Source organism: Artemia franciscana, chromosome 19, assembly GCF_032884065.1.
Source record: "Artemia franciscana chromosome 19, ASM3288406v1, whole genome shotgun sequence".
Taxonomy (NCBI): domain Eukaryota; kingdom Metazoa; phylum Arthropoda; class Branchiopoda; order Anostraca; family Artemiidae; genus Artemia; species Artemia franciscana.
In genome coordinates, this window is record NC_088881.1 from 18,565,481 (window position 1) to 18,580,737 (window position 15,257).

The 15,257-nt window shown below is 35.8% G+C and overlaps 1 protein-coding gene across 1 annotated transcript in view; it reads right to left on the reverse strand.

Annotated features, from left to right (window-relative positions):
- LOC136039369 (spondin-2-like) overlaps positions 1-15,257 on the reverse strand; it is a 63,780-nt gene that overhangs the window by 19,184 nt on the left and 29,339 nt on the right. Inside the window, exon 4 of the mRNA XM_065723045.1 lies at positions 7,057-7,236. Coding sequence (XP_065579117.1) covers positions 7,057-7,236 — 180 coding nt within the window. The remainder of the gene's footprint in view (positions 1-7,056; positions 7,237-15,257) is intronic.

Sequence of the window (15,257 nt, forward strand, 5' to 3'; positions counted from 1 at the left end):
GGGAGGAAGCCTTGTTGCCCTCCAATTTTTTGATTACTTAAAAAGGCAACTAGAACTTTTAATTTTTTACGAACATTTTCATTAGTAAAAAATAGACGTAATTTACGAATTAACCTACGTAACGAACTTCTATATTCGTATGTTTTTATTGCGTATATGAGGGAGTTCACCCCTCGTCGATACCTCGCTCTTTACATTAAAGCTTAAATTCTGTCCCAATTCCTTAAGAATGAACCTTGAATCACAAAGGCCGTAGAATAAATAGTTGAAATTACTAAAAATACTTTCGCGTAAAGAGCGAGGTATTACGAGGAGGTAAACCCCTCATATGCGCAATAATTTCTGCTCGTTTTAAGTTTTAATGCTGCTCCTCACTTTCAGTAGAAAAAAACTTTTGATATTTATTTTTTCATTGTTTTTTTTTAATAATGCTAAAAAATCCTATGCCCCCTTCATTGAAAGTCTCTTCCCCCATGAGAAGTTTTTCCATGGAAAGATCCTCCCACGTAGCCCCCCACCTCAACTCTCCCTCCCAAACCAAAAAACTCCCCCTGAAAACGTCCGTACACTTCCCAGTAACCATTACTATATGTAAACACAGGTCAAAGTTTGTAACTTGCAACCCCTCCCATGGGGACTGCGGGGGAGTTAGTCGTCCCCAAAGACATAGTTATTAGGTTTGTCGACTATGGTGAATAAAATGGGTATCTCAGAATTTTGATCCGGTGACTTTGGGGAAAAAATGAGCGTGGGAGGTGGCCTAGATGCCCTCCGATTTTTGGTCACTTAAAAAGGGCACTAGAACTTTTAATTTCCGTTAGAATTAGCCCTCTCGCGACATTCTAGGACCTCTGGGCCGATACGATCACCCCTGGAAAAAAAGAATAAAAAAAAACACGCATCCGTGATTTGTCTTCTGGCAAAAAATGCGAAATTCCAAATTTTTCTAGATAGGAGCTTGAAACTTCTACAATAAGGTTCTCTGATATGCTGAATCTGATGGTGTGATTTTCGTTAAGATTGTATGACTTTTTGGGGGTGTTTTCCCCTGTTTTCTAAAATGAGGCAAATTTTCTCAGGCTCAAAGTTACTGAGGCAGTAACTTTTGATGGGTAAGACTAATCTTGATGAAAGTTGTATATTTAAAATCAGCATTAAAATGCAATTTTTTTTATGTAACTATTGGTATCAGAATTCCATTTTTTAGAGTTTCGGTTACTATTGAGCCGGGTCGCTCCTTTCTACAGTTCGTTACCACGAACTGTTTGATACCAAGTGCCATAAAGATGAGGATAATTCCAGGCAAGAAAAAAAAAGAATACATACAAACATGCTAGTAACGGTGAAAGGACAACTGAATAAAAATAAAATTGGACATTGAACGGCTATTCAAGCACGCACTTTCCCTTTATATCCCATCCTAACATGAACCCTCAAAGTCCCCGGCGCTGGGTGTCCCAAAGGGCCAAATGTATTAAGGTGAAACTTTTAGGGAATGTTAAGGGGACCGTCAAATTAAATTGGAAGACACTGCATTTCAAAAGGACGTATCAAAAACCAGGTTATCAAAAAGATGTATCTGCAATATCTTAGGAACAGCTATATGCATTAAGTTGAAACCATCGGGGAATGTTGTTGGGGATGTGGATCTAAGCCAAGAGATACTTCTTGGATCCAGATTGTCAAAGCGGCGTATTTGTACTATCTTAGGACTTGCTAAGGGTATTAAGCTGAAACTTTCAAGGTATGTTGAGAAGATGTTGAACTATATCAAAAGGGACTATTATCATCCAGGTTGTCAAGAGGGTGCATGTGCAATGTCTGAAAAAAGGCTAGGGATACTAAGTTGAAGCTTCAAGGGATTGAACTAGATCAAAAGACAATATGTGGGACAATATCCACGTATTAAGGACATTAAATTATGTGAATATCATAGATAAATCATACGACAAAGAGACTATAAGACGCTATAAGCTATAAACTATAGCTATAGTAATAAAATATAATACAAAGAAAAAATTAACATGTTTATAACATATAAAAGTTATGTATATTTAATCCTATGGCCTGTTACTAGGATCCTACGGAGCAATAAAAATTTATTTGATTATGTTTTGTATTATTTGATCATTTGTTGTGTCGTTGGTAATACCATGGGTTGTGACTTTATAAATTGCTAAAAGTATAACTATGACTGTAGCGAAATTTTACAGCAAGGAATTGTTGCTATTCCGAGTCGAGTCAGGTTTTCTCACTAAGATAGACAAGTGGATGTTTCTTATGTAGAATGTTGACGACAATAAACAGCAATGTCTTCAACTGGCTGCTGCGATTTATGATGTTTTTACAGATTTTACGGCCTGACCTGCTCTAAAGCAGCAGTTCTGAATAAAAGTACAGGGACGATTATAAAAGTTTTTCATAAAAATACTACTACCTTAACTTTCCATGCCTTGGCCTCCGAAAAGAAAAATTTTAGCGCCTAAAAATTATTTTATTGTCGAAAAACCTTATCACTGTTTTACTATGGATATAATCTTACTCTATAAAAAATTTTTAAGTCATTGTTATTAAAAAATATTTCAAATGTAATCTATATCCCTGAATTCACCCCTGTCGAATATTTCCAATACTATTTCAGACCAATCAACTAAAAAATAAAATGTTGTCCCAAATAAGGTACAGTTGCCATGTCCAAATTCATACAGATTGCCACTAATTGATATTACTGACACAGACAAAGAGTTGGAGTGGATCCCATAATACCAGTTTTACTGCTAGTTTGGCTGACTTGCTGGAAAAAGAAAAAATTTGCTATTGCTTTAAAATTTCTATCTTAACATATGTTGTTGATAAATCTCAGTTACAATTACTGATTTTCACTATTTATTCAATTTATTTGTCTTGTTGTGTTCGCTGCAATTAATATCTCTTCCGCTTTCAATAAAAGTGAGCATATTGTCCCACTATTATAAGCATAGCTCATTTTATTTGTAGGGCATGACACAGCAGAAGTCGTGCATCAGCTAGAGGATTATTTTTACAAGATTAACTGCAGTTTTATCAAAGGAGTGTTTTTAATATAATGGAAAGGTGTATACAATTAGAATTTTACTAGGATCTAATGTCTATTTATCTCCGCCCATATTATCACCAAAATTGGCAACCGGAAGAATGGAAGGGCATGCTCGTAAACTGGTTGTTGGTTCAGAAAGGTTAAAAAACTCGACAAAAATAAAATATGGCCGAATGCCAAATGTATCAGAGCATAGATGTCATAAAAATGCAACTATTTTGGGATATTCTACGTCATGGAGAATACCTTATCAAGAGGAATTATAGGCGGCTCCCAAAACTCTGGTACCGATTTCAGGGTAAGACAACCTATACTATTCGTTAAATTCTTGACTAGTAAGTTCGAAAACAAAATTTAATTAATGTGTCATCAAGAAAATATTTTTTGTTTTTCACTTCTGTAAAATTTTGGAAATAAAGAGGCTGCCTCTTGGTACATGATCGAAGCTTTATTAAGACGTTTAGCAGAAATAAAGAGTTAAATTACCCATTTGAAATTTGTTCTAATACTTCCTGTAGAATAGCCTTTAATTTGTAGAAGCAGGGCTTCTTTTAAAAATTATTTTTGACACCGTGTCATGACAATAATCATTAAAATAATAAATCGTTTAGTAAATAAAGCAAAAAATATATAGGTAGAGTAAATTTCACACGAAACTGGTTTAATCAAACCTTGAAAACTTAAGCTACAAGATGGGTAGGCTTGTAACCGATTATGTACGAAGTATCTGAAACGCATAAAAAGTCCAAAATAATAATGTCAATGTATCTATACGGCTCCCTAAACTAATTGCGAAAATTTACTTGCTCAATTTTATGCCAGTATCAGTGCGTCAACTCATGGAAATGTAGAGGGGAGGGGGGCAAAAATGTATTTTTTTTTTACATTGATGGGATTCAATATTGTTGTTTCTTCAATTCGTTCAAAATAATAACAGGGAAAGAAAATTTTCAATGAAAATATAACAAAAATATATGTTCTAAAACCTATTGGGGACGATCCTCTCTCCCCTTAACAAATTGAAGCCACCGGCAAATATCATCAAATAAATAATATATGTATATTATGGTATGTATATAGGGCTATTGAAAGGCATCCAAGGGTATTAAAAGCCATAACTATAATGGAAAATGGAATGGCCTCTATTACAGACGCTACTCTGATTTAAAATATTTCATTAATCTAATTTCTCCATGACCATTCTCCTAGGCTGAAAGACCGTTATATCCATGCGTCAAAACCTAATATTAAGACTATGAATTTTGTTTTATGGTGTACACCCTAAATTGAATCACAATAAAAAGTGTTTACTATATTATACTATATCATTACTAGATTACAGACAACAGAATATAAAATTGGATTACGCAAGCAGACATGAAGAAGTAGATGGCTCTGTTGATGCCAAGAAATGCTCCTATCGGTTTTCAACCTTTTTAGGTCAAGGGGGTGTTCACTGACCTCACAAAGTACAAAGGCTCTGCACTTCTATGCCTCCTATGCTTACATACCTCTCTGCTTTCAGTTGATGTTTTTTTAGAGTTTATGGGGGGGGGAATCGTTTTCTTTTGGTAAATCCTACACTCCCAAACTTTTTTCCAGCTTCTTTGATTTAGTTGGATCGAGTTTGACAAGTTAAATTACTATTAAGTTATTGTCATTTAAAAGTTTTATCTCTCTAAACTGTAGTACTTAAACCTACTTAACCGTAGAAACTATGTTTGGGGTAGTTATATTTGAAATAAATTTGTCTCCAAAAGATCAAAACATTCACCATTGTAGCAAAAGATTTAGCGGTACTAATAATGCTTGTGGGTATTGTAATTCCGATCTTTATCCCTTGTGCTCAATAGAGACAGTCCCGTCACATGTTGGTCCAAAATTATCTTTTTTGGCTTGCACCCAAATGTGCTTTCCCAGCTCAATCGTAATGCTGCTAATTCGCCATTACGAATGTCAAAAGAAATAGTCACCACAAATTGCATGATGTAGCATAGCAAGAACACTCTCTAGGAAATTTAGTATTCTTAGTGTATGTTATATTTTGTCTTGATTCTCTCTGGCATTTTTGGTTCAGTCGTACCCACACTTATGCGGTAGCTGGAGGCAATGGGTCTTTGCGGCCTGAGCCCTAGCTCAGTCTTGCAGGTCCATCAAAACAATACACGTTGCCCATTTTGCTAGCAAATGATGAAAACGTGCATAATGATAAATTAAAAAAGGGTTATGCTAAGATAGGTGCAAATCGTGGTCGTTATAATAGGTGTGGTCTTGCCAAATTTTACTCGACTTTCTGTGATAATGCTACTCTTTGTATCTGGTATTTACTCTTTGCTTTGAGAAATTGATCTCAATCAAATTCATACTTATTATTTCCGGTATTGCAAGCTTCTTTTTTATTTGCCACGTTCTTACCGGAATAGAAAATTAATTGCTCGGTTCAAGTGAGATAACATTTTTTTTTTCAATTTAATATCAGGATGGACCCACATAGTTGGATCGAGAGACATTCTTTGTATTAGGGCAATAATTTGATTGTAATTAGGTTTACTCGGAATCAGAATTAGAGTAAGTTTTCAGTTCAATGTTCACTCTTGTTTTTCTCCATCTTATAACACCTGAAAAACATCCCAAGCAAATTCAAACTTATCTTATAATTTTTGCTAGAAAAAAGATGCCAAAGGGCTATGATATGAAACAAGTCTATCATTAAAACTTTGATTTATTTAATAATAATAATAACTTTTATTGTCCTAAAAGCCCTTGCAACGGTAATATAAAATACAAAATTCAATTCAAATTAAAATTCACTGCAGAAACAAAACCACTACACAAATTTTAAAAATGTATTTTTATACTCCATCGTCAGCTTGACCATTCGTTCTAACATTTCCACACTTAAAAAACACTCATCCCTCATTATACTCTCCAGCCATCATTCATCAAACCTACACTCCATACATTTCCTTTCTCAGATCACTCAACTCTTCACATTCATCCATCCTGTGACCACAGTCTCATCCATATCTCTACACATAGGGCAAGGGTAAGGTTCATTGCTAAGACAGCCTTACCTTCTTTCTAAGTATTTTCTTTCAAAATATTAGAACCTTCCAAATCATTTCCTCTCTAAATATTAGCCTCTCTAAACTTCCTCTCAAAATACTAGCCTTCTCTCTAAATATTTTCCTCTTGCACGAAGTAGTAAAGTATCAGTGACATACTGCACCTGATTTGACGAACATTCACAAAAATGCTAATTAAACTACTTTTAAGTGTTTTACTTAATAATTAATCAAAAATGTGTGGGGCATGATGGCCTTTTGTATTTGAATTAGCTTACGCACAAGACCATTTGAAACAATTCAATAAAACGAAACAGAAACCCATTTTGAAACTTTTTTGCGCGTTGATCAGGAATGGAGACGGAAAAATAAAATGCCTTATCTGGTTTAAGATGTAATATTGTAACTCTTAATAGTATTTAGATTCACAGAGCCTTGTTTAAGGGAGAAATGACAATTGAGATACATTTAAACATGAGAGTCATTTCGATACAATTGAAACAATTCAATCTGATTGCTAAGACAACCTTTTAATCTATTTACAGAATCCGGTATTACTACTTTCTTTTTAATGGAAGGGCATTCCATTGTAATAAATGTGATTCAAAATGACATATCTAACGGAAAATATTTTAATTTTAATTGTTTGGATGCAGATAGAGCGAAGTAAACCCTATGACTCATATCATTTTTGCTATCCTTTGAAGCGAGGTATGACACTTTAAGATGGTTTCGAATATATTGAGTGATAAGCTTGTACTACCCTTAATAAGAACCTCGCAAAACCTTAAGACCTCTAGCTCTATCATGAACCTCGCATATAGGGATAGGTGTACCTAAAGCTATAAACATGCTATCGAAAGTATTCCTGTCAGCTGAAACTTGGGTACTTTTTAGAAAGGAAAGAAGATTTACCTTTTGTAAGTAGAAAGTAGCAATCGGAGGGAGTTCGTCTAAATCTGGATAATGAAATGAATTCGCAGGGTGGTTTGGCTCCTTGGCAGTGATTCTGGTGACTTTTTCAGCCGGCACTGTGGGCCAATTTGGAGCGGTGAATGTAAAACCACTATCAGTCCCAGCGTCTAATGGATCAACCTGAAGAATCAGAGCAAAAATTAGGCAAAAGATACAAGGTAAGAGATATTCGGATTATTTTAAAATAAGTCAAAATACAAAGTAAATAGTTTCACAAATGTAGAGCGCAATATGCTCGTAGAATTTAATGGTCTTTTTAAAATATATATTTGAATAGGGATTATTCAAATAATCAGGCTACAGTCAGCTCTAACTCTCTCTCCTACTTTCCCTGCCTGTGTCTCTCTCTACATGAATCTCTCTCCCTGTATCGTTCTTTCTTGCTCTTTGACCGTCTATCTTTTTATTTCTGCCTCTCTAATCCCTCTTTTTGTAGTTTGGTTCCTTACATGAATCTATAGTTAAGAAAGTAAGGTGAATCATTTTTGCACAATTGATTTATAACCATTAAAATATTATCGTTTTAAATATATAAAAAGATTTGGTCTTTCCTCCGGTCCTCTTGAATTTTTATCCTTTTCAATTGACTTCACTAATCTCTTAAAAATTCATTATCTTCAAACAAAACTTTCCATGAGTATCATCATAGGCCGCGCAGTAGCGCTACCTTAGTAAAGAGCGATGTGGGCACAATGCATTATTTTTTTTTTTTTGTTAGACCAGGGTACTTGGTATAGAAGGATTTGCCATAGAAACTTCGAAAGGGGCTCATTCGGTTGGAAATTGAAAGGGATAGTGCACTTGTTAATAGTCTAAAGTGATTGGAGAAAAACCAGCCCCACCCTATGCCCATCATTTCCCCAAACACATCCAATCAAAATTTTGAAATTGCGAATTTTGTTCAGCGTAGTTGAAAGGTCTGGAAATTATGTCTCTGAGGATGACCCCCCCCCAGAGCCCCCAGGGCAAGGGTTGTAAGTTATGCCTTGGGAGCAAATAGGGCTTTTATAGAAAGGGTAATAGTATAGACCTCGGAGGGAGCATATTGGACTGGTAATCAGAAAATCTAGGGCCCTTTTTCAGATTCAAAAGTGGTCGGAGGGTATTTACCCCCAGATAAGACCAGGGCACTTCGTACTGAAGGAGTTGTCGTAAAAACTCGAAAGATTCGATTGTAACTTGCAACGTCTAGTGTACTTTTTAAAAGTCGAAACCTTACTGGAGTTCAACCAGCCCCCCTACGCCAATGGTCTCTCCAAACACACCCAATCAAAACTTTGAGGTAGCCATTTTGTTCAGCGTAGGGGAAAGATCCAGTAATTATGTCTTTGATGATGACAACCGCCACAGCCCTCAGGACAAAGGTTGTACAAAATTGTAAGTTATGCCACGGGGTACATAACGTTTTTATCCAAAGGGTGGTCTTATAAACTTCGGAGGGGGCTCATTGGATTGGAAATTTGAGGTTGTAGTGCCTTTTTTAAGAGTCAAAGTGTCCGAGGGCAACTAGCCCTTCCCCCTTGCGGTCTATTCTCCCCAAAGGCATGCGATAGAAATTTTGAGATAGTCATTTGTTCGAAAACAGTCCCAAAGTCAATAAAAAGACCACTAGGGTTGACACGATCCCCCAGAATCCGGATTCAAGGATTGTAAGTGGTTTCCTGGGGGGCATTTAAGCTTTTTATAAAATGGGTGTTAACACGAACTTTAGAGAAGAATTATTTGATTGGAAATTTAAATTTGTGGTTCTCTTTTAAGAGTAGAAAGTGATGGAGGGCCACTAGCCGCCTCCCTGAGACCTTCTTTTCGCCAAGTGCATCCGATCAAAATTGTGAGATAGCCATTTTGTTCACAATAGTCCAAAGAGCACATAAAAATGCCTCCAGGGTGGACACAACCCTCCAAAGCCCAGGGGCAAGGGTTGTAAGTTATACCTCGGGCATATAGGTTATTATGGAACGGATGGTCGTATAAATTTCAGATCGAATGGGGATAATTTTATTGGAAGGCGGACGATCTAGTGCCCTTTTTAAGAGTCAAAACTGAATGGAGGGCAACCAGCTCCTTTCCCACAAGCCTATTATTCCCCAAAACACATATGGCCAAAATTTTAAGAGAACCACTTTGCTCAGCATTGTTAAAAGGCCAGTAATTATGTCTTTTACAGGTAAAGGGCTTTAAGTTAGGCAATTCCTTCATTGCATGTATAGTATATGTTATTGAGAAAGGTGTCCATGTTTGAACTTTGTTTTCCAAAAAGACGAAGAGAATTCAGTTGAGCCTTTCAGAGAATGTTGAGGGGAGGGGAGAATTAAATCAAACCGTGCTATATGTGTACGGATTGCCAAAAGGGCGTAACTTATATATGACTGGGTATATCCATTTGGAACTTTCAGGAAATGATAAGGGAGGTGAACAAAAAGAGAATATTTGCATGCTACCACTACTACTACAGCTACCACTACTGCTACTTCTACCACTACAACTACTCTATTTACGATATTGAGGGAAAGTTTGAACTAAATCAAAAGACCGTATGTGCATGCACATTGTCAAGTAAGCGTATCTCAAGAATCGATTTGGTTATTAAATTGGAATTTTCAGAGAACGCTAAATGGGAAAAATCATCTTACCAAAAGGCAATATGGGCACGCTACTACTAATACTTAAATTACTGCTACACTTACTACTGCTACTATTACTTCAACTAGAATGTCTATTACAACTACTTGTAAAGGCAATATGTTAAAACTGCTGCTTTTATTAGTACTACGGCTATTATTATTAATACTAATACTAATAACTCTAAGACTTCTACTATGGCTACTATTACAACTATGCCTAAGGTTATGGAGGCAAAATTTCAAATGATTTTTTTAGGGAGGGGGGGGGGTGAACTTGATCACAACATGTCGTCTGTATGCAGGTTGTCAAAAGGAGTATTTCTATTCTATTGCTACTGCTTCCGCTCATGCTACTACTACTGCAACTGTTATTACTACTTATACTATTACTATTGCAATTAAAGCTAAGGTTACTACTATTAATTCTGCTACTACTACTACCGCTAATCCTACTAAAACTAAGGAATTAAGGCGAAAATTTTGGAAAATATTGAAATTGTATAGTACTAAATCGAAACACACTATACCCACACAGGTTGTTAAGAGGACACATAAGATATGCTATAGGTTCTATGCGCATACTGCTACTAATGCTACTACAACTATTGCTTGTAAGGCTTGTAAGGAATATTTAGGCATGTTGAACTAAATAAAAACAAACTGTGAGCATGTGGACTTCCAGAAAGGTGACAAAGCAGTATCTCAAGAACAAAATGTATTATTAAGTTAGAACTTTAAGAGTTAGTTGCGAGGGATTTTGAACTAGCCAAAAGACACTTTGTGGATGCTTCTAATACTACCACTACAGTTACTGTAACTAACGACGCTAAGGGTATTAAGGTGAAACTTTTAGGGAATGTTTAGGGGGAGTTTCAATGAAACTAAAAAACTGCATGCATGCAGATTTTCAAAAGGGCATATAAGCAGTATCATAGGCAGCATCACTCTATAATTACTATAAAATGTCATTGAAAATTCTGAAGGAGCTAATTTGATTCAAAACTAAAGTTCTAGTGCCCTTTTTTAGGGTAAAAAGAGGCTGGAGGGCAAGCTCTCAAGCTTGCCAAGCATATAAGCAATATTATAGGCAGCATCACTCTATAATTACATTAAAATGTCATTGAAAATTCTGAAGGAGCTAATTCGATTCAAAACTAAAGTTCTAGTGCCCTTTTTTAGAGTAAAAAGAGGTTGGAGGGCAAGCTCTCAAGCTTCTCTCAAGGCCATTCATTTTCCAAACACATCCATTAAAATGTTGATACAGTCATTCTGTTCAGCATAGTAAAACGGTATAGCAACTATATCCTTAGGGATATTGGGTATGTTATTCCCCACATTTATGCAATTGGTCCATTATGCTATAAAACTAAATGTTGTATTAAAACTAAAACAACAGGCATTGTTTTTATGGTTGCCAATAAGACACCTCAGAAATATATCGAGAACGGCTGGAGATATTAAGTTGAAACTTTAGGGGCTACTACTATTACTATTTCTTCTCTTACAATTTGAATAAATAAAAAGAGTGTACATGTATTTATGTTGTCAAAGAGCATAGGTAGAATCTTTTGGGCATGACATTAAGTTTTATTTTTCAGGACAACCTGAGGAGGTATAGAAAAAAAAAACACTATTTGTGTCAGGATTAAAAATTGTTGAAACATTTTCTCCAACATACAAATGGCAAGCCAAAATATGGATTCTTATAGAAAAAGCTGAAAAGATACAAAATATTTTTTCCATGAAAAAGACTATGTCAATAAAAACGAACAGAAATTATTTTTAAAGAATTTTTTCCACAAAGCAGGTTTTTAAAGAAAAGTAAAGAAAAACCCAAAAATGAGCAGAAATAAAGTCAAATAATCTTCCAAGCGTAAAACTACCACAGATCACTAAAAACGAACAAAAATTAACGTGACTAGGGCTGATCACCCCCATGGCCTCCTACCATCTCAAGACCAGAACATAATTTGCGCTTTATTGAAAACAAAATGAGTTTTAAGATGTTTTCACTTTCTTTACTTTAATGAATAAAAAATTATTAAAGCTTTAAATATCAGTACATATAAATTAAACTGACCATCCACGGTCATTGGTTTTTTATTTTATTTTTTTTATTTTTTTTTAGTGATGAGCTTGTGTTTGAAGTGATTCTTGAGTGATTAAAGTGATGAGCATCACTTTCTATAATTTTATCAAAAATCAAGTGATTCAACTTAGTTAAATGAAGCCTTAAAATAAATTCCTATATTATATAAAAGTAAAACAGTTCAAAACAGGGATGATACCTTTTTATTGACAGTGAATAGATATAAAATTATTTAACTGGATATTTCGAACATATATACAGTGTTCATCATCAGCAGTAAAACTCAGCAATAAAAGTTATCTACCTATATTATATGTTTATTTGTATGAACTACGCTACCCTTTAGGAACGAATGTGCCACCGCGTAAAATTTGTGCCTCTCAAAGTGGGAAGCTCAGTTTATGTTTATTTGATATTACCCATAGAAAAAAAAATAAACACCCATCCATGATCTTCTTTCTTGAAAAAAAATGCAAAATTCCACATTCTCGTAGATGGAAGGTTGAAATTTCTACAATAAAGTCCTTCGTTTGTTGAATTTGATGGTGGATTTTCATCAGGATCGCTTGCCCTATTGCTGGTGTTTCCCCCTTTTCAAAACCAAGTCAATTTCTTTAAGCTTCTAGTTTTAGAGGGATAACATTAAACTTGATGAATTATATATGTTTAAAGTTGGAATCACCATAAAAGTTTAATTCTTTTGGCGTATATTGTGTTTTCGAAACTCATTCTTTTTAGATTTTTGGCTACTGTTAGTCCAGGTCACTCCTTACATACCCCGAAATGTTTAATTTTTCTTGTTTAAAGGAAAGCAATGAAGGATAGTTGCGAAATTAAATCGCGAAGACCCGATTTCGCAATTTATTTTAAAGATTACGAAATTCTTTTCAAATCTGGTTAATGACTAGTTATGTATAGAGTTTGCCACCTTTAAAACTTAATTGCTAAGGTTTGGTCAATATGATGATTTTGTACCCATATCATACTACAATTACATCACTCTCTTATCTTTGTTTATCTTTACCACACATGAGAGATAAATCCAACAGAATAAGTGCTGTCGATATGCTTCCTTAAATGGAGGCTACTAGAGATCATTTACAACTTCTTTATGTCTTTTGGACACCCAGGGAGCTCCCCAAGACTGGATTATGGGCTGGTACAACCAAAAATCTTCTGAGACAACCCGGCGTCACGAACCGGAAGCTCTTTTGGACTTAGCTATATAGATCAAACCAAGCAAAAAAGCGACTAGGAATCTTCTTGTTACCAAGGTATGGCGATCTGTTGGATGATCTCCAAGGGATGCTACTCATCTTTGGGAGCAAATTGGTACATAAACAGAAATTTATCATCGGAGCTGATATACCCATTGTGCAACCAAAAGACATGAACAACAAACTTGCTAAATATGTGGTTTTGACAGCTACTATTTGTGATTACCCGGTGACAACCCTAGGAATGGCTCTGTATGTATAGTAAAATGATCACAAAGTCTTCTCTCTTACTCTGGACATTGCATAAACCAGGAGCATTGAGTTAGAAATCACAGATTAAATGAAGGAGTTAGCATCTATATTGTCTAAGCTTGATAATTATTAGACATTGAATTTGAAACTGACAAGTAGCATTCTCAAATTTGAGCTTAAATTTGTTTCATCTAAAAGTAAAATTTGTACCTAAAAGCCAGGTATTTGCAATCAATCGTTCTTTGGTCATAGGCAAGTTCACTTATTTTTTTCTAGGGGGGGGGTGGAGCATAAATACAAAATTTTAAACAAAAATGGAAACCAAAATAACGGACAAACGGATTTTTTCCAAATTGAATCATGGAGCATTTTTGTTGCTATAGCCTGCTTTGATGTGGCGTTAATCTCCCAACAACAGAAAGTGTTATATGTAGTTGAAAAGGAGCATCAGCAGCGCCTCTTAGAAAACTGCTTCTTATAGAATTGATGTTATGAAGATGTTGAAAGTGCCAGACGTTAGACTACAAATGATATGTGGTGTCCGTGTTGTCAAACTTGGCAGAGCACCTTCCTCGGGGCAGGATACATAAACTAGAGAGGATGTTAAACGGGGCAGGATGTTAGGGGCAGGATCCCCTTCCGGGAGCCCGGAAGGTTTGAATGTTTGATGTTTCCTTGTCTCCAATAGGAGGAGTAACCTATACACATCCCAAAGTTCATTACAAGGCATAAGGATAAAAAAAATGCTCAAAAAACAATAACATAGATTAAAAATATAGACACAGCACAATTTAAAATAATATAGAAGAAGTTCTACTAATGTAAGAATAGAGAAAATCAAATTTCCGGTTTGATTCAATAAGGGCACCCATGATCAGAGCCTTTTAAAGGGGTTGGGACAACATGGGCAGCTGCCCCTAACACCGTGGCTGGGGGATTGCCCGCTTTGATCAAATTTTTCACTTTGACTCGGCCTTTCCTGGTTATGTTTGTGTCAGGAGGCGCGCACTGTAATTAATTTTTCCCCGGGCACCAACAACCCTGGGAACGTTTCTACCCATTATTAAAACATTTGGACAGCTGGAACCTTTCCGTAAAGTTTGATAAATGGGTAAGAAAAAAACCTAAGGAAGGGGCAATTTTAAGATTAGATGGAATGATTTCAGGTCGTATTCCGCGTTTTAGCTCCTATTCCGAGTTTGTTCACGAAAATTCCTACGTCCCTTGCCTAAGCCATTAGGCAAGGGACGTAGGAATTTTCGTTAGGAATTTTCATGAACAAACTCGGAATAGGAGCTAAAACGCGGAATACGACCTGAAATCGTTCAATCTAATCTTAAAATTGCCCCTTCCTTAGGGACGTAAGGGACGTAGAATGTCCTCACCAAAACTTTATAAAAAATAGTAAACAGAGTGAATATAACGAATAGACTTAGAGCCGGAAGTACTGAAACACACCTTCCTGTTGTTCAGCGTGAGAACACGATCAGGCGCACGTTTTTAAGAGCTACCTGTTAGGTTATGAGATCATCATGCACTTTTATGAATTAAAGAAGTGACAGTGGTCGATGTATCTTCGTACAGAGCCAAATGCTACAACTCCTTCCCTTTTCGGATGTTCCATTCATAAAATTCAAGAAGAAGAAAAAAAAAACAAGTCATTAATGGATAGAGCTTCATGTATTAGTAATGAAATTCTTGTGTCGTATGGGTTGTAAAGGCCGAGAACTGGTCTTTGATGAGTTGCCGACACGTCTGGAGAGACTCGTTAATTGGTAGCCTACAATACCATTCAAATTCAAGCTGGTTTTTGCGGCATTTACGAAAGCCAAAATGCCAACTATAAATAGCCTGATGACAAACATTAAGTTTGACAGGATTTCGTTCCTTTTTAATTTGAATTATGCCATTTTACCCTTGCTATTTTAGGTGGCAAGGGTGAGCAGACTTAAAACATCC